Source organism: Juglans microcarpa x Juglans regia, chromosome 6S (assembly GCF_004785595.1).
Source record: "Juglans microcarpa x Juglans regia isolate MS1-56 chromosome 6S, Jm3101_v1.0, whole genome shotgun sequence".
In the NCBI taxonomy this organism is placed as follows: Eukaryota; Viridiplantae; Streptophyta; class Magnoliopsida; order Fagales; family Juglandaceae; genus Juglans; species Juglans microcarpa x Juglans regia.
Genome location: NC_054605.1, coordinates 2,764,117 through 2,784,433, shown reverse-complemented (window position 1 = coordinate 2,784,433; position 20,317 = coordinate 2,764,117). Strand labels below are relative to the sequence as shown.

The 20,317-nt window shown below is 39.3% G+C and overlaps 1 protein-coding gene across 2 annotated transcripts; it reads left to right on the top strand.

Moving 5' to 3' along the window:
• The first annotated feature begins 1,618 nt into the window (after positions 1–1,618).
• LOC121237952 lies at positions 1,619–20,317 on the top strand. 2 transcript variants are annotated; one of them, XM_041134887.1, is made up of 10 exons: positions 1,619–1,865; positions 11,642–11,698; positions 11,830–12,051; positions 12,276–14,908; positions 15,068–15,192; positions 15,553–17,436; positions 17,640–17,688; positions 17,776–18,023; positions 18,143–18,247; positions 19,732–20,317. In XM_041134887.1, the coding sequence occupies exons 3-10, from the start codon at positions 11,859–11,861 to the stop codon at positions 19,964–19,966; spliced, it is 5,472 nt and encodes a 1,823-aa protein (XP_040990821.1). In that variant the 5' UTR covers positions 1,619–1,865; positions 11,642–11,698; positions 11,830–11,858; the 3' UTR covers positions 19,967–20,317. The 2 variants fall into 2 exon arrangements, with proteins under 2 accessions (XP_040990821.1, XP_040990822.1); XM_041134888.1 differs by having other exon boundaries at positions 11,805–12,051.

The following is a 20,317-nucleotide window of genomic DNA, read 5'->3' as shown; positions in this document are numbered from 1 at the left end:
CAGCAAAATCGAAATGATGTCGTTTTTTATTAATGCCACGTCGGACGCGATGCCGCGGGGGTTCCCTAGGCCCGTTGCATCCATCATTTTTGAAGGAAAAAAGGGAAAGAAATAAGAGGGGAGGGGGAATTAGGGTTTTGGACAATCCAATCCTTGCCCTACATGTGTCCTATTTGTAATCGAAGGGTGAAAATAATACATAGAGAAATAAGAGAGAGGAAGAAATAGGGAAGGAAAGGAAATATACTAAATTTTAAAACCAAATTTTTATTCTTAATCTAAAAATAATATTTTCCATCATAAAATAAAATGATGAGTTTTAAATTTTTAATGAATATTTCTTAGGAGAATAGAGTCATCTAAATAAGAAAAGTTTTTAACATAAAATAAATTAATGAATATTATAGAATATTCCTAAAAGAATAAAATCATTTAAATAAATGATTTTTTAAAAATATATTATTTTTAAAGCTTCGAAATATAAAGAAGCTTACTTGAAAAATAGACTTTGTTCAATAACACTACAAATACCTCATTAAAAATTATTTTATACTTTTAAAATATTTGGAAGATTTTAAAACCCTTGACTCAATTTAAAAATCTTCCACTAGTTTTATAATAAAGATATTAGATTTAAAATGATTTTTTCTAGAGAAATGCTATTCATCATCCCCACACCATACATCAACATGTAATTTGTTATTTTTGTCCTTCATTTGTAAACACACATATTTACACATCAATATATGTATGTATAAATAGAAAGATAAAAATGACAAATCACATATTAGTATATAGTATAGGAGATGATAAGTTGAATTTTTCTTTTTTCTATAATTCATTATGCCTACTTTTTAAACTAATTTCTTTGTTTAAATAACAAACAATTATGTAAAATTAAAAATTGTTTATATCCATAGATCTATTTTTTTTAAAAAAAAAATCCTTATTTATTCCATTTAATTAATTTAGAAAAATTAACTTTGTTTATATATTTTCATTAATTCATACAGGAGCATTTATTATACTTTCAAAATATTACAACACAAGCTTCAAAAAAATGAACAGATCATCCATCTTGGTACAAAAGTAAATTAACTTGGACAAGAGTGTTAAAACAAATTGAACGTTTTCATCATCAGTCCCGTCAATCAAATAACGGCCTAAATCCTTAAAATCTTTTCTTATCAAACTTTCTAGTGTTGTAATTATGTAATTCGATAAAATATTGGCTTTTATGAATATGGGAGCATACATATACATATATATATATATAGATATAGATATGGGAGCATCCTTATTACTGTATGCTCAAAGTATGGATTGATAACTAATCTATTATCCGCTAGTTTTTACTTTTTATCCAGACCGTATGAATAGTCTTTACATATTCTCTCAACGACGTTCATTTTATTTGCCAAAAGAAAAAAGTTGCGCAAAATTGCTTGGAAATCAACGGTTTGGAGCAACCCAATCATACGAGGTAAAGCTCAAAGAAGGGGTCCACTGAAACGTGTCACAATTTGATTGCGGAACCACCTAATTCTCTTCTTACTCCCAACAACTCTTCACATGGCCGATCCAACCCAAAAGCTCTTCTTTCACCAAGAAAGTAGAAACCAAACCGGCTAACCCCACCTTAGCCTCGGTCCCGAGCCACTCCGCTTCGTCCCCTGAGTCTCAGCCTCGGCCCGAGCCTCGGTTATGTTTCTCAGTTCGTTGAAAATTTCGCACTATTTCGATCACTTTTATCTCTCGCTCTCTCAGACGCGCATTCCTCTCTCTTCGATTCATACCCTAAGCTTAGCAATCACACTCCCAGAGGATCGGTTTCTGAGCTTCAATGGAGGCCGCTTGACGTCACTGTGAGTTCTTAACCTCTCCTTCTCCGTCTAGAAACCCTAATTTTCTCTCTCTAGGGACCATTACTATTTTGAAAGCAAATCTATGCTAGGGTTTTGTGTTCTAGGGTTGGGCAGCTTTCTCGCACCTCATATTTTCGTTTTACGTTGCTTTTTCGTTTTAATAATTGGTTGTGACTTCAAATTGTGGTGTTGTGTTCTCGATCTTATGAGGAAGTTTCTGGCTTCAGACTTGGTTTACTTGCTGTGAACATAGAGGTAAAGAAGATGAAACTGAATTTGAGTTTTGTGAATTTTTTCATTTTTGTTTCTTAAAACAAAGTTTTCGGCCCTGCAGAAGCCTTTTTGTTATACCACGCTTTTTGTTATACCACGCTTCTCTCTCTCTTGCGGGAAATAGTTGTACCAGCTTAGTTACTGCTTTTTTCTTTTCATTTCTTTCCCGGTTTTGAGAATAAAGAAGTTTAGCATTCAATTGAATACCTTTCTTTCTTCTCCATTCCGTACTGCCACTCAGTAAACAAATCGGGAGGAAGGTTTATTATGTCAGAAATCCGCTACATACATTTTCTATGCTCTTGTTTGTGGGTGTTTGGGTTTGCGTGGTGTTGGCATTTGGTATCTTGGGCATGGAGGTGGTAACTACTCCTCGATAGTTCTATGGAATAGGTCCTAAATTCCTTTTCAATACCTGTTGTTGATAGCATGAGTGAGTTTTAAACTTGATATGAGTGAATGAAAACCTTCTGATAATTAAATTTTGCAGATTAAGTCGTTTCTTTATGATGATCCATAGCTTCAGATGCATAGATAAACCTAAGTTACGTGGATAACAAGAGAGTTTATCAAGTCCTGCATGGCTTATAGAATGGTTGGATCTGTGCTGAATTGTAATGTGATGAAAATATCTGATTAAATGTGACAGACTCATTGACATGATGCTTATTTGTTGTTGTGATCATGAAAATATCATTGAGTTATGGAAATGATGCTTGTTTGTCATTGGAATTAGTGAAGATGGGGAACATGAAAATGAAAGCTTTAATAGGGGAAGGCATACATTTCAACAGAAAGAAGGGACCTGTTCACACAAGGGACTGGGAGGAAGTGTTGTCACAATAACTATGCATTCATGACCTTGGGGAACTTTTTTTATAGGAATAGTGATCACTTTATGTGAATTTTTCAGGAATAATTGAGATAATCAATTATTTTTCAAGAAGGAACTCATATATATATATATGAATGTATGATACCTATCCTCATTTTTGTTTGAATATGCTCCTACCTTTGGGTCAAAAAGTTCTAGTTGGTGTCAAGATTTTACAAAAGTGATTAAATTTCCAGTTCGTGAAAGAAACATGCTGGGTGGTCAGGCAGAGTGGACTATGGGCAAGAAATGGGATTAGAATGATAGATTCGATTAGTGTTTGTACTTGGACTGGAAAAATTAGCTAAGTCTTCCTTTGTTTGCGTGTGGTGGGTTTTATGATAGGAAAAAAATTTAGGATTTCGAGGTTTTTTTTCATGAAGGAAAGGATTTAGCATTTGTGGATCGAATAATGGTTTGAAAAGTTCGAGTTTTTGTAGCTGAAACAGATGATTACAGGTTGTAGAAATCATGTGCTACAGCTAACTTAATTGCATGTCTGGTTTGATAAGTTATTAGGTGGTTAACTGGTAAGAAAGACATATGGTGTTCTACGGGTTTGATAGGTATGGAAAAAAACTAATTGGGTTGCAAAGAAAGAAATAAAGAAAGAATTTTCTGGCACTTTAGTGGTTGCATGGACCATGCATGATATGAAACAGTAACAGTTTGGTAAGGAAGAAAATGAGAAGCATACTCCAAGCAGTCCTTGCCTCCAAACTCAAATAATTCAATATTTCATTAATCAATTTTCTTCGAGTATAGAACTCCTAACTTGACCAGGAAATTGACAGCCTTAGAATACTGAATAAAAATCTTGTAATACTATTACAAATTCTTTCTTATTAATTATTAAAAAAAAAAAAGCTATTACAAATTCTAGAATAATTGAGACCAATCATTATTCAGAAAATAACACAGAAAATAAAAGATTATTAAGGAATTCTAGATCTTCCTGCACACAAAAATTCCTATAGCTCATAAACTAATGATTCAATTTAAAAACTGCTGCAACCTAAGATGGTTATATTATAAGTTTGGAATGCATATAGGTCTTGCTTCAATCAGATGTCGAATGATGACCCAGATTGTCGAAATTGAAATGAATCTTAAAGCAATCAGACATTTCTCCATGGGCGTGCTAATTTTTCAGATGTTAAGTTTGTGCAAGTGTTCCTAAACAGAAATTTTTTCCATTGTTCAAAGGGTGATAGAATAATTTTTTTGATCAGTAAGAAAAAGTTTTAAAGGGTGATAGAATATTCCTGGATTTTCCAAAATACATAGGGGTTAGGTGTGAGGAAGTTTGCAGCAGTAGTTGATAAATTAAATTTCTGCTGATAGCTAAGTGAGTCTAGTGAAGGGGTTGCTTTTTGCGCTTGGAGGAGTTTTGGAATGGTAGGAGGAGGGGTTTTTTGGTTGTTCCTGAAGTTGAGAAAGGATATGGCTAGGAAGGTTTTTCTTACCATCTCAAGAAGATGGCTAGCCTACGTTGGGGTGGTGAGGTTACAAAGAAACCTTCACCCTCAAATGGTGTCTCTTTTGCTTCTGTTTTGAGGTCACCAGCAACCTCACTGGCAGGAGGCAGCTCTGCCATGGTGTCGAGGGGCAAGGAGATCTATGTTGCAGGTGATTCTCACTGCATGGGTAGTGGGACATTGTGTACGAAATTTGGGGAGGTGGAAGGTATTTTGTGGGCTGTCAAAGCAAAGTTGTCTGGTGCATTTGAGGAAGTTTCGGTGTTGATGAATAAAGTGGATGCAGGACTTAGTTTGGTAATGGAGGTGGGAAAGGAAGTGGGAGTTTCTGGTATGGGCTTCAGGGGGCCCATGTGCCCACAAGGAGTAAGTGAGTTTGTAGGCCTCAAACTTGAGCCCAAGCCCATTAGGCCCGATTCTTCCTGGATAGCCAAGGGGCTCTCTCGAGCCCGTGAACCCGTGAGTCTGGGTCGTAAAGGCTCCTCCCCTCGAACGGGTGACCTAGCTGCCTCATTGGCGGCACAGAACCCACCGACGGTCACCGGCGAACACACGGCGACAGAGAAGCAAATCTTCCCGAGGCAGAAGGTGTCGGATGGTGTCGCCGTTTGCACCCTGGCCTCGGGGATCTTGCCAGTGACACAGAACGAGCCTTCGAGCTTGCCCATGGCCCAGAAAGTGCCGACGGCCCCACCCAGGCCTCTGGTTAACATGATGGACTCACCGTCGACAGCTGAGAGAACCATTTTGAGCTCGTCGGCGACACAGAAAGAGCCGTCGTGCTCGCCCGTGCCACAGACAGTGCCGATGGCCTCATCCCGACCTCAGCTGGGAGGGAAATTTGCATGGAGGCTTCAACCTCCACTGGGCTGCCTTGGGTTGTGGGCTCCGATGTTTTGGAGACCCCTTCAATGGTTCTGTGCATTGTGGAAGAAGGGGATGATGAGTTATCGATTGAAGGGGCTCTCTCAGATGATGAGTCTTCACCCGGTTCTGATCTACAACTAGCTTGCAAGGAGCATGAAGATGACACGGATCTGGGGGATCTTGGAGATGTTCCTAGTCCTCTATGCTCGCTGCCACCAGTGCCTTCAGGGGCTAGCTTACAACCTGATTGGGTATTACAAAAGGTTGATGTTCTTTGACACTACCTTGGGATTTCATGCGAAGGTTATGAGGACCAGTTTAAAGCCCTCATCATTGCCATAGAAGCAGAACAACCACATCTTGCTAAATCTGCCGCTAAAAAAGATAGGGAGCTCAAGAGGCTTGCTTGCTCCATTAACTATGATGCAAGAGAAGGAAGTGCGAGCAGGGGAAGACACAATGATTGGGTGAACCTCAATGTTCCATGAAGCCCAAGATCCTTTCAAGGAATGTTCGGGAATTGAATGATTCAAGCAAGCGCCTGAGAATAGAGAACTTATTACGGGAATGGAAGCCAGATGTGATCTGTTTGCAGGAGACTTAAGTTGAAGTATATCGATAGGCAATTAATAAGAAGCTTGTGGAATTGTCCTTATGTGGGATGGACCACCCTTGTCTCTAAGGGTGCTTCAGGGGGCATATTAGTGTTGTGGGATAAGAGAATGGTCAATTTGGTGGAGGATTTTGTTGGCGCATTTTTGGTAGCTTGCTCTTTCTCAAATGTAGAAGATGGTTTCGTTTGGGGGTTCTTAGGTGTTTACGAGCCAAATCTTGACAACAAAAGACAACTTCTTTGGGACAAAATAGCTGGTGTGTGTAGTTAGTGGGATATCCCGTGGTGTATTGGAGGCGATTTCAACATCACTCGGTTCCCGAGTGAAAGATTAGGGGATTCCAACATGGGCTCAGCCATGGCTGATTTTTCAGCACTTATTTTTGAGATGGAACTGGTTGACCTACCTATGGCAGGAGGAGATTTCACTTGGTCTAACGGGAGGGCTTGGTCTAGGTTGGACATGTTCATTGTCTCTTCCTCCTGGGAGGTTCACTTCCCCAACTTTTGCCAAAAAAGGCTTTCCAGAGTTTGCTCCGATCACTTCCCCCTTTTATTAGATTGTGGGGGTCTTCACGGGGGACGAAGATATTTTAAATTTGAGAATATGTGGTTAAAGGTCGACGGGTTCTCGGAGAAAGTTAGATCATGGTGGAACTCCTATCAACTCATGGGCACCCCTAGCTTCATTTTGGCTGGGAAGCTAAAACGTTTGAAAAATGATCTAAGGAAATGGAATTTGGAAGTCTTTGGGAATATTAATGACCAACGTTTTACTCTCTCTCAAGAGCTACAGCATTTTGATGTTAAAGAAGTGGGGGGACTCTTTCGGAGGATGATAAAGTAAGGAAAATGGTGGTAGTAGTAGCTGAGCTGGAAAAAATCATCCTTATGGAGGAGATCTCTTGGAGACAAAAATCTTGGGCCCTTTGGTTGAAGGAAGTGGACAGGTGCACAAAGTTTTTCCATAGAGTTGCTAATTCCCATCGTAGAAACAATGCCATTGAGGTCCTACATTCGGAAGGCAGGGTTTTGACGAATAGAGTTGAGATAAAAAATCTTTTAACGGAGCAATATCAATGGAGACCCAAGGTAAACGGACTAGATTTTGATTCAATTGATCAAGTAAGTGCAGCTTGGTTGGAGAGGTCTTTTGAGGAGGACGAGGTACTTAGTGTGCTTAACTGGATGGCCAAAGACAGAGCCAGGCCTCGATGGCTACACAATGGCTTTCTTCCAAACTTGTTGGAATATTTTAAAGGAAGATCTTATGAAAGTTTTTCTTGAATTTCACTCTTTCATGAAATTTGAGAGAAGTCTAAACGCCACTTTCATCACCCTTATCCCGAAAAGGGCAAGGTCGACGGAGGTGCACGATTTTCGGCCCATAAGTCTGGTGAGTGGGGTCTATAAGATCATCTCAAAAGTTCTTGCGAAGAGACTAAGTGAAGTTATGGGGAAGATTATCTCAAAGTCACAAAGTGCGTTTGTTAAAGGAAGACAAATTTTAGACTCTGTTCTTATTGCTAATGAATGCTTGGAGTCTAGAGTTAGAAGCGGCACCCCAGGTCTCTTGTGTAAATTGGATATGGAAAAAGCATTTGATCATGTCAATTGGGATTTCTTGTTGTACATTCTTGGCAGGCACGGTTTCGGGGAAAGATGGTGTCAGTGGATAAAACATTGCATCACAACCGTTAGTTTCTCCACTTTGATCAATGGTATCCCCGAAGGTTTCTTTCGCAGCTCTAGGGATTTGAGACAAGGGGACCCTTTATCTCCTTTGTTATTCATTTTAGTAATGGATGTATTGAATAGAATGTTGGAAGGGGTGGTAGATAGGGGTTTCATCTCGGGTTTCTCGGTGGGTAGTTCCTTGCATGAAAGCTTATCAGTTGCTCATCTTCTTTTCACCGATGATACATTGATTTTTTGTGACTCAGATCCTTATCAGATTCGCTCTTGAGAGCCCTCCTTCTGTGTTTTGAAGTTGTCTCAGGCCTCAAAGTGAACTTATCAAAGTCCGAGCTAGTCCTAGTTGGCTTGGTTAATAATCTAAGTGAAGTGGCTACCATCTTGGGCTGCAAGGTGTCACTCTTGCCTATGAGGTATCTGGGACTTCCTTTGGGGGCTCCCCACAAATCTAAGGCAATGTGGGATGGGATTGTTGAGAAAATTGAATGCAAACTGGCGGGTTGGAAGAGAATTTACTTGTCTAAAGGTGGCCAAATCACGCTTATTAAGAGCACACTTTCTAATCTTCCAACATACTTTTTATCTTTATTCCCTTTGCTTGCAGGGGTGGCAAATAGACTGGAAAAGATCTTCTGTGACTTCTTGTGGGGAGGGCTAGAAGATGAGAAAAAATTCTATTTGATTAAATGGGATAAAGTTTGCACCCCTTTGTCTTGCGGTGGTTTGGGGATTAGAAAATTGAGAATCTTCAACAAGGCTCTACTTGGAAAGTGGCTTTGGCAGTATCACTAGAAGGGGATGCTCTTTGGAGAAGCATCATCGACATTCAATACGGGAGCATTTGGGGAGATTGGTGCTCTAATGCAGTAAGAGGGGCATACGGGGTGGGTGTTTGGAAATTCATTCGAAATGGATGGGAAGACCTACTCGGTAATTTCAGATTTGAGGTGGGAAGGGGCACGCATATCAGATTCTGGCATGATATCTGGAGTGGCGATGTGGCCTTGGAAAATGTTTTCCCCTCGCTCTATAGGATTGCGTCAGACAAGGATGCTTCCGTGGCTGATAATATGAGCATTTCTGCTAATTCTCTTTATTGGTCAGTGAGTTTTTCTAGAGCTGTATAGGACTGGGAGGTGAACGGCATTGTTGATTTCTACAATGTTTTATACGCGTTGAAAGTACAAGCAGGTAGGGAAGACAGACTAATATGGACACCGGGAACAAGAAATTTTCAGTCCGCTCTTATTACAAGTTTTTGACGGTTCATCCCACCAATGCCTTTCCTTGGAAGAGCATTTGGAGGAGCAATGCACCCCTTAAAGTTGCATTTTTCGGCTGGTTGGCATCCCATGGGAAGATATTGACTATTGATAAACTGAAAAAGCGAGGCCTCTACTTAACCGATTGGTGCTTTATGTGTAAACACAGCAGTGAATCAGCAGACCATTTACTTCTCCACTGCGAAGTAGTCAAGGCTTTATGGGACGACATCTTCACTAGGCTTGGTATTGCATGGGTGATGCCCAGGAGGGTCTTGGATTTATTGTCATGTTGGAGAGGGATTAGGGGCAACCGTCATATTGCAGCTCTTTGGAAGATGGTGCCTCTATGCTTAATGTGTTGCACATGGATTGAAAGAAATGGTCGATGTTTTGAAAATAGGGAATGCTCTCCGGATAGTTTTAAGGCCTTTTTCTATCACACTTTGTTGCTTTGGGCTTCTTCTATTGTATTGAATGGGAGGAATTTTAATGACTTTTATGCTACTTTCCGTAGCGCGTAGTTTGTAATTAGGCTTTTTCTTGTACACTTTCCGTGTACTTGGGCATTGCCTTTTTACGTGGATTTTTATCACTTCTTACTTGTATATAAAATAAAAAAAGAAGAAGAAAAGAATGCCAATGTGGTTTGCTTTGATGATGTTGCGGTTTTGTTATTACTCTATTTTATTCTCATTGAGGAATATGTCGCTTTCTCTCCCATTAGCGATTAATGGCTTTTTGGCTACATTGGTGTTATCACACTTAATATCTGCATAATCGACAGACAATCGTTAGCATCTTTTGATGTAATGGTGATGCTTTCTTGTCAGTGAGATGGGAATCTCGTGAGGATGTGAATGTTATGTGCTGAAGTGCATTGAATTGGAGAAGCAAGACCTGAGAAGAGTTCGTTGTAAGGGTGAAGAAAATGATACAGCCCCTAAAATTGGAGATTATGCAATGGATATGGTCCATATCGATGGCTGGTACATCAGTTTGCTGGGTTCATGAAGGGAAAGTATTTCAGTCTGAATAGAGTGAGGATCAGATTGGATTCTATTTTTAGCAATGTGCTTAAAATGGAGGATTACAGGATAATATTTGATTTTGATGTATTAGGGTTTATGTGATAAGGTTGGACTTTGTGATGGATTAAATTTGGTTGATGAGTTTGCATGGCACTGTCAGAAAATACTAGAAAAAGGAAAAAGAAAAAGAGAAGACAGACTAAAGGATGAGAAGATGGAAATAGAAAACTTATAAGAGTTTCTTTAAGACCAGTAGGCCACTTACGGAGAATCATTGGAGTCTCAACATTGGATTAAATTAGAAATGTGCATTGATATGTCTTTATTTGTACTCTATTTTCTTTACATATAAAAAAATTATTTGTACCCTTCAAATTTTTTATTTTATTAGAAATCTGCATTGATATGTCATTATTTGTAATCTTTGAAATTGTTTGTGATAAGTAATTAGTATTTTACTAATAAGGCAAGGCATAGCTCAAGTACACGGGTCATATACAAGAGAAACACCTAGCGAGTTAGATGCCGATACAAGGAAATCATGGACACTAAGTCCATTAAAATCTTTCGGTTGAGCCCAAAGAAACACAGTATCAAAGAAAGAGTTTTTTATTCCATTTGTGATCTGTTTGTGATCTTCAAAGCGAACTTTGTGAAATTGACAATGAAGATTTTTTACTTCAAAACTCGTATTTAAACAAGGAAAAGATTTTCATATTACTAATTAAGATGCTTTCTTAACCAAAACAAGAATAAGCTAAGTAGGTTAACATTTAATTATTAAACAACCCTGAGCATCTTCAAGTAGAAAAATACACATGATAGACAATTGTAGGCCTTATTTGGATGTTGATATGAGATGAGATGAGAAATCTGTGAATACTTGTGAAATGGTTTTTGAATAGTAGTGAAATTGTTTGAGTTAATAAGATGTTTTATGGGATTTTGGGAAAGGAAAGAGAAAAAGATGAATACAAATATTATAAAGTTCAAATATTGTTAGAATATAATATTTTAGTATAATTTTTGTTTTGAGATTTGAAAAAATTGAATTGTTTTTTGTGTTTTGTTTTGAAGTTTGGGAAAGTTGTAATGATTAGGTAATGATTAGATGAAAAAGTTGAGATTTAAAATTGAAAAGTATTTGTGTTTGAGTGGTGTTTAGATGTTGAGATGAGATGAGGTGAGGTGAGATGAGATGAGATGAGATGAGACCAACTTAACATCCAAATGGGGCCTTAGATTCTTATGAATCAAAGGAGACAGAAAGCAATTTTGTTCTACATGCTCCACTAGAATTATTTAAAGGATGCACAACCTAAGGTGGGACCCTATGATGAATCCATCATAGGCTTTGGAAATCTTTAGATCTCGACCCGGGGAATTGAGGGTTCTTTTTGCTGCATCCCCAAACATATAGAACTTTAGTAGAAGGGTACATTTTTATTTTCCCTCCTTTGTTGGGGCTGTATAATTAATTTCAAAGGAAACTTATAAATTAAAAAACCTTGAACTATTTTGGTAGAATGAGATGCTTTTTGAAGAGTCAATATGCACAATCTTTCTTCTTTTTCTTCAAATTGTATCTTCTTCTGGCCCTCCCTTTTCACACAAAATGTTGGTAATTTTATTCTGCCAAATTACTGCAAAGCTTTTTTCATATGCTGGATTGTTTGTGTGCAGAATAAATTTGAGGGTTGGGAACGTAGCATTTGCAGAGAATAAATGCACAGGAAAGAGGTGTGTTTCTGAACTGAATTATTTTTGCAGAGATTTCATATTGGTTTTTTATCTGTAATGGAATTGTAGGAATGTGGTTATCTTGAATTACTCATATTTCTGTTAGGTAATTTTTCTCCTCAAAATTTTAGCTACTGAATAATCGTGGGCTGGATCATCTATGCCTGGCAACGAAGTTGAAGACAGGGTCCACAATTTCTTTGGCCAAGAGAACTTGTCTCAGGGCCAGCATCATTCACAAACAGGTCACGGAAACTGGCCTGTTTTAAATAGCAATCTGTTGGTTGGAAACCAGAGACAGAACGGTGCACCTTTTATTTCCGATTCAAAGAATTACAATGTACAGCAGTCAGGTATCAACAAGTTTACCTCTTCGTCATTCGTTTCTGTTTGCTTGTATGGTCTTCCAGGGTATCATGTAACAACTGAATGAACTTCTGTTCTCAACCCTCTGTGTGCTCATATAAAATCAAGGATCTCATGATCATACGGTCAAGTGTTGTTTGCTGTTGTTATTGAACTGCTATGTTCTTTTTGCTCTGTTATTAATTGTACCACTATGTTCCTTTGGTTCTAGATGACTCTGAGAGGGGAGGAGGAAGTCAGTCTTTGCGTGTGCAACATGGTTTCAACTTGACACAACCAAATGTGAGGTCTGAGTTTGGGCGAAGTTTGCCTCAGAACCAGCATACAACTTTGAATGGCTATGTGCGTGGACATCAATTTGTCCAAACAAGGCAGAATGAAGCAAACTTGTTGGGAATGAATACAGAAGCTGATCGGCATAATTTAACATTGCAAGGCATATCTATTCTTGAGTCACAGCGAGGCAGTGGTCCTGAGCTTACTAAGAAAAATCCATCAAGGTTGGAAGATACTGAATCTCCGGTTAATTATGATTTTCTTGGAGGTCAACAGCAAATGAGTGGCCAGCAACCTGGCATGCTGCAATCTTTGCCAAGGCAGCACTCTGGGATCAATGACATGCAGGTACTACAGCAACAATTCATGCTAACACAAATGCAAGAACATCAGAGGCAGCAGCTAGAGGAAAGGCATCAGAGTTCAATAAATCAGGTTTCCCCTGTCCCAAAACAGACAGCTCCCAACCATTCTGCTGCGCTGGTTAATGGCATTCCTATTAATGAGGCATCTAATTATCCATGGCCGCCTGAGCTTGTGGCAGGTAACTCAAATTGGCTGCAGCGTGGTGCATCTCAAGTTATACAAGGATCTTCTAGTGGACTTATGTTATCCCCTGAGCAAGGTCAGGCACTACGTATGATGGGATTAGTTCCTCAACAGGTTGATCAATCTCTTTATGGGGTTCCTATTTCTAGTGTAAGAAGTACTCCAAGTCAAAATTCTCATGATCAACTGGATAAGCCTGCATTTCATCAGGTTTTGTCCAGTGGTAATTCCTTTTCAGGTCACCAGTATGCTACATTTCCTGGTCAGGTTAACATGAACGATGAAACTTTTGCTTCCAGACAGAATTTTCAAGCAAAAAATATGTTTGGTCCTGCTGCTGGCCAAGGTCTAAACAGTGTACCTAATTTGGAAAACTTGCAGCAAGTGAATCCTCAGCAAAGAAGTGCATCCATGCAAGAATTGAATGGGAGGCAAGAGCTAAATGGATCTTCAGAAACATCACATGAGAAAACACTAGTGCAGGTTGCCACATCTCAGAGCGTGTCTTCCCTGGATCCAGCTGAACAAAAGATTTTGTTTGGCTCGGATGAAAATCTGTGGGATGCCTTTGGCAGGGGCACAAGGGCTGGTAATATGTTGGATGGTACTGATTTTTTCAATGGATTTCCTTCTGTGCAAAGTGGGAGTTGGAGTGCTCTTATGCAGTCTGCTGTTGCAGAAACTTCGAGTGCTGATTTAGGACTTCAGGAAGAGTGGAGTGGTCCGACATTTGGGGACACAGGACCTCCAACTGGGAATCAACAGCCCTTAACCATTAATGACAGTAGCAAACAGCCAGTCTGGACTGATAACAGCTTGCAGACTGCTTCGGCTTTGAGTTCTAGACCTTTCCCCCTTTCTGATGATGCAAATAGGCCCTCTACAAGTAATAATTATTTTAAGGTTCCAGGAGTTCAGCAGTCAGGACTCAAAACTCTGCATCAACAGGGTGACAGGTTTCAAAATAATTCTTCTAATAGAAGTATTTCACAGTTTCAGGAAGAAGGAAGCAAATGGTTAGATCGTAACCCACTACAAAAGCCAACAACTGAAGGCAGTCATATTTATGGAAATTTTGCTCAGCCTTCGGGGGTAGAAACAAGTACCAAGAACATTTCTGGTTCTTTGGCCCATCCACAGATTATATCTTCCTATAATAGTGGTGGCCAGCCTTACAAAAGATCAAATGGAAGGAATTTTTCAGAATCCTTGTCACCTGATAGTGGTGCTACTTTGAAACATCATGAGAATGAAAAATCATCTCAACTGACTCAGAGTAGTGATCATAAGGGAGCCGCACACCTGGGAATTGGTCATGGTGCTGGTCGTTGGAGGGCTACCATTGCTCCTAATTCATCTGCTGCATCAGAACATGTAAAATCCGGCATAGGTAGCTTGCAGGTCTTCAGGGAAGATTCAAGTTCTAATAGTATTGCTGCAATTCCTAATTCAAGCACTTCGAGGGCCAACCAGGAAAGAAGCCAGCAGCTTCAAAACATTAATAATCTTGATTTCTGGAAGGATGTTCAACCCTCAGGGAACTCCAGTGGAAATGAGGATCTGGGGAAATACCGGCATCATCTCGATGAGAACCCTCAATTTTTGGAGTCACCTGGGAATAATGAGCTGGACAGGGGAACAGTTGAAATGAATGAGAAGGAGATCTCGAATAAAAAAGAGAACTCAAGTGACAGTTCTCGCTCTAACATGTTGAATCATACTCCTACCAATGGCTCGAGAGAGAGTGTGTGGCTAGATGCTAGTGACTCGCGTAATTTGATTGGGAGCAAACAAAAGTTATCCAATCAACTTAATCGAAAACCTGGAACTCGTAGATTTCAGTACCATCCAATGGGGAATGTAGATGTTGTGGAGCCTTCTTATGGCCCAAAACATATTGCAAATTCACAAGCAATGGCCCAGCAGGTTTCCCAAGGATTAAGAGGTCATGACCAGTCTTATGTTGGCCAATCAAGATTTTTGGATCAGGCCGATAGAAACTCTATGGAATTGGAGAAGGTGATCATTAGACTTTTACATACTTGAAAATTATGATGTAACTTTTTTCATTTGATAAGTTTGGCTTTTTAAAATTCCTGAGAAATAAACTGCTTGAATTTTTTATTTATTTATTTTTTTTTATAAAAAATTTCATAGGGCTGTTTGCCTGGATTTCAGATGGACACCAAAGGCTTAGATGAGATACCTTCAAAAAGCATGCTTCCAGGTTATGTACCTATTTCATCTGCTCCCTATGACAACTCTCTGGGTAATTATGCCTCTAACAAGACAGCTACATCAAGGTAGTTGAATATTTGAGATTAGCTGTTCCTAAGCTATATTGATATTCTAATAGATTTGGTATTTTAATATTGTCATCCGATTTTAATTTTTACTTACAAAAAAAAAATGTATCCAATTTTGTTTCTTTAATTAATGTTCTTAAACTTGTCAAAAAAAAAAAAAAAATGATTGTTCATAAAAGTGATTTTTAGCTTATGTCTTTACATACTGTGATAGTAACAGAATATTTGTATTTGTTTTCAATAGATGCCTGCTTATATACTAACGTTTTCATGTTATAGTCTCTTTCTGCTTTTTTTAGTTTTATTAAAGTCACAGGAGAGTTGAAATATATCTTTACTTGTTTTTTATTTACATAGTCAAAATATGCTGGAGCTTCTTCACAAGGTGGATCAATCAAATGAACATGGCATCGGAAGACACATTAGCTCTTCTAATCTCTATCCGTCTTCTGAGATGCCTGAAACAGAAACTTCCAATGGACCTGTTAGTCATTTTCAGCGAAATCAGTCCTCCGCCACTCAGGGTTTTGGTTTACAGTTGGCCCCTCCATCTCAACGGTTGCCAATTCCTGACCGTGTGTTGTCTTCTCAGAGCTCTTCACAAACAGCTCTTGGCTCATCTCATGTAGCTTCTGGGACTGGAGATAAGGCTAATATGTGGTTCGCCTCAACAGCCTCAGTTCAGTCTTTGGCATCTTCCCATGAATCATCTCAAGGTGAATTTAGGCATAATATTTCTGATAGTTCAGGCCAAACACCCAATAAACTGTCACAGTACAATGTCCATGGAAAATTCTCTACAGCTGTAGTGTCTGGTTCTCCAAGTCATCATCAAGGCCAGCACACCACTGTTGCAAGTGGGCAACTAATGTTGCATCAAACTGGTCAATCTGTACTGGCATCAGCACCAGACGCATCCACAAGGACTCAAAATGACCTGGCTTGTTCTGCAGAGTTGTCCCAGCCAAATAGTTCAGACCAAATCCATTCAAGAGATTCAGCCCAATCAATCCCGTCTTCGGAGCTCATGCAAGTCTCTCTGCCTTCTGTTACACCTGGCATTTCTCAACTGACTGCATTCTCAAAAATGATTCCTAATTTATGGAACAGTGTTACAAGCCAGCAACATTTGTTTGGGGCCCAGCCATCCAAGACTCCATCTAACTTGTTTAAGTTCCATCATCAATCAGATAACAATTCTGGACCTTTGAAGCTTGATAATCAAGATGCCCAGAAAGGAGGGGATGGTAAACCTGGATTTATTGCAAGTTCGATAAATTCACAAGGCTTTGCTGGGAAAGAGCAATTGTTGGAAAAAAACCCCGGGCAGCAAGTGTCAGCTGAGAATAATGACCCTGTTGAACACATGTTGAGCTTATCACAGGGGAGGGAATCTGTTGTAAAGCCTGTGTCTGATTCACCTCATTCAAATGCTGCTTCTACTCAAAGAGACATTGAAGCTTTTGGCCGTTCTTTAAGACCAAATAATGCTATGCATCAGAATTTCTCCTTACTGCATCAAGTACAAGCCATGAAAACTGGCGAGATTGATCCAAGTAATCATAGTGCAAAGAGATTTAAAGGTCCAGATTCTGATAGGGATGTACAGCACACAGCTCCAAAAGGAGGACAACCATCATATGGATACAATAATATGGTTAGAGATGCATCGTGTGATCACAGTTTAGGTCCATCTGGAGATTCTAAGATGCTAGGCTTTTCAGCTAAGCCAGGGAAAAGTCAGGATACAAATGCATCTTCTCAGGATATGTTTGCATTTGTTCAGGGCAATCATCATAATTTATCTACTAGTAGTGCAACTGCTGTTCGGTCTGAGAATTCTCAGATCAGTCCCCAGATGGCACCGTCCTGGTTTGAGCAGTATGGAAGCTTTAAAAATGGACAGACGTTGCCAACGTATGATGTGCGGAAGACTGCCACTGCAAAGGCTTTGGAGCGGCCTTTCATTATTGGGAAGCCGACTGACAGTTTGCTTGCTTGTAGTTCGACGGATCAAGTCAATGCTACTGCCGATGCTAGTCATCTTGCTTATGTTCATCAAAGTTCTTACTCTACATCAGTCGCAAATGAACAGCCCTCATCCCCTCATTTATTGCCTCCGGATGTCACCGATCATAGTGTGATTACTGTAAGACCGAAGAAGCGTAAGAGTGCTACATCAGAACTCATACCATGGCATAAAGAATTGACGGAAGGCTCCCAAAGGCTTCAGAATATCAGGTGGTTGGCATGTGTAGCTCATTAATTCTATGAATTTCCTATATCAATATAAACTGACTTATAGCTGTCTCTCTCTCTCTCTCTCATTTGAAAAGTTACTTTTGTTCGGTTAATTTTCTCACCCTTTGTTCACTTATTGATTTGTCTTATGCTTATTTTTTAAAAATAATTGTCTTTTTAACACAAAGTTCTGCTGTTTACAGTGTGGCAGAATTAGTTTGGGCCCAAGCAGTTAATCGACAGATTGAGAAGGTTGATTAAGCACGTTGTCTTTTATTTGCTTTTCCTTTGGTATCCAAAGTTATTGCAGAGTTCTAATTGCTTCAGATTTGATGACAGGTTGAAGATGAAGCTGAGGTGGTTGAAGATGGTCCACTCATCCTCATACCTAAAAGAAGGCTAATTTTGACAACACAACTTATGCAGCAGCTGCTTCGCCCTCCTCCTGCAGGAGTTATCTCTGCTGATTCTAGGTCACACTATGAGAGCGTAGCTTACTTTATTGCCAGATCAGTACTAGGAGACGCATGCAGTGCAATCTCTATCCCTGGAAATGATGCTTTCATGGCTACCGACAACAGAAGCCTGTAAGAATTGCCCTAGAAAACTTTTGAGTTTATGTTCCTCGGGCGGATGACATTATGATTGATTGTTTTAATATTATTCTGTACATACTAATGGCAAGTTCTTCAAAATATGCTTTTAGCCTGTCTGAGAAGCTCACAACATTTGGCAGTGCTCACCATCGATACTTAAAGGTCATGGAAGACTTTATTGGCAAAGCGAGGAAGCTCGAAACTGATTTGTTGAGGTAACTTTCATGTCCTATTCTTTATAAATATTCTTTGTACTGTTAACTTGTTTCGGATCCTTTTATTTCACAATGTCCTTTACAAGGTTTCTCCATCATGTGATTAGGCATTCCTGGAGTAATTTGAGAGGTAAGGAATTAATTGTAAAACTCCCATCTCACACTGGGAATATGAATAACCCACATAGAATGAATAGGCTATAAAAGTAGTCATGGGTGCTAAATGCCACATTCGGTAGTTACTAGGTGAAACTAGACTTTCTATGTGGTTCTTGGGAAGTTTCAAACTAACTGGTCTTTCTGGAATTATAGTTGATGTGGCTAGTTTCCGTGTCATTACTTATGATTATTATAGCCACCTAATAAGGCCAACGATGTGAAACTGGAACACTGCATGGCATGGCCTTGGCAAGGACGTTTGGAATTTAAGAGGTTGAGTTGGTAACGCTTCAGTGCCTCATTGGGAATATGAATAAATCATATCGAGTGGATAAGTTATAAAGGTAGTCATTGGTGCTAAATCCCAAATTGGCTAGTTACTAGATGAAATTGGGTTTTATAAGTGTTTCTAGGGAAGCTTCAAATTGACTGTTCTTCTTGAGATTATAGTGTAGGGCGTGGCTGGCACTTTTCCTGGGTCATTACGTTAATAGGGTTTTAGATCCTTGACAGATTTTTTTTTTTTTTTTTTTTCCGTAAAAAATAATATAGCCCTTAATGGAGCAACATGGTATAAATTAATTCATCTTCCAGAAATCCGAGTAGTTTTAATAGACCCCTGTTGATTATCCTCCATTGCAGTTAACTTTGCTGTTTCTCTTCATCCTGCATATTGATAGATACTAAGAAGCAATTTCCTGCTACGTGGAGGTCCAGGTAGTGTGTTTGGACATGTTTATTTTATGCTACGTTCATTATCTTCCAAAGTAGAATGTTAGTATGGAATTAGAAGAGCAAGCCTATAGTTGTGCTCCAATGGTGTTACTTGAGAAACATTCTTGAAGTTGGCGTATCTGTTGTAAGGATGTGCCAATGGCTGATTAGATGGTCTAGGAAAATTATGCATGGAAGATTAAAGTTCCAAGAAAATAATGCATTAGTCATATTAGCTATTAGAAAGAGTACAACTACAATTCCTAAACATGTTAAATGCCAGTACCATTCATCGGTACCATAAAAAAGATTTAAGCTATGTCTTTTTTTTTCCGCTCCTGTTAAATGATTGAATATGGTTTAAACAAAGAAGGCTGCACAATTATGGCACCCAAAGAAAAAACGAATTCAATGGCACCCGCCCAGAAAAGTCCTACAGTCTGCTAGCGTACACAACGCTGCTGCTGAATATAATTTTCCCTTGTCTTTTTGGTTAACTGGTGTTGGTGTTCTAGATGCTATTGTTGTATTTCTTTGCTTCATATTTATGGCATTAGATCTCTCTCTCTCTCTCTCTCTCTCTGCTAATGCTTACTTGTGATGATATGCAGACTGGACAATAGAGCCTCGATATTAGACTTAAGAGTGGAATACCAGGATCTAGAGAGGTTTTCTGTCATCAATCGTTTTGCGAAATTTCATGGTCGGGGGCAAGTTGATGGACCTGAGACCTCTTCGTCCTCTGATACCACTGCAAATTCCCAAAAATCTTGCCCCCAGAGATATGTTACCGCACTTCCAATGCCTAGGAATCTCCCCGACAGGGTACAATGTCTTTCACTTTGATCATTAATTAATTGATTTTTCCCTCTTTCTCGGTCAATTGTCTCCACGCCCCTTGTGCTTCTCTGGTCCATTTTCTTTCAACTGATCTAATGGTGCTTGGTTCGACCCAATAGAATCACAGGAGTGGGGATGTAGGAAGATGGATAGTAGAATGTCCTCTCAAACTCGATGGAGGCTGTTAGATCTTTGCAATCTAGGCCATTGATGTCGTTCTTGATAAATATAAGTTGTCCTGTTTACTTTGATAGTGTAGAAAGAAACTACATTACTGCAATGCCCCGACATTTTTCAGTAGCTGGGGGGAGGACAAGCAGAGTCTGGTTTTTCAGCAGCCATAATTTCAGGTAATAA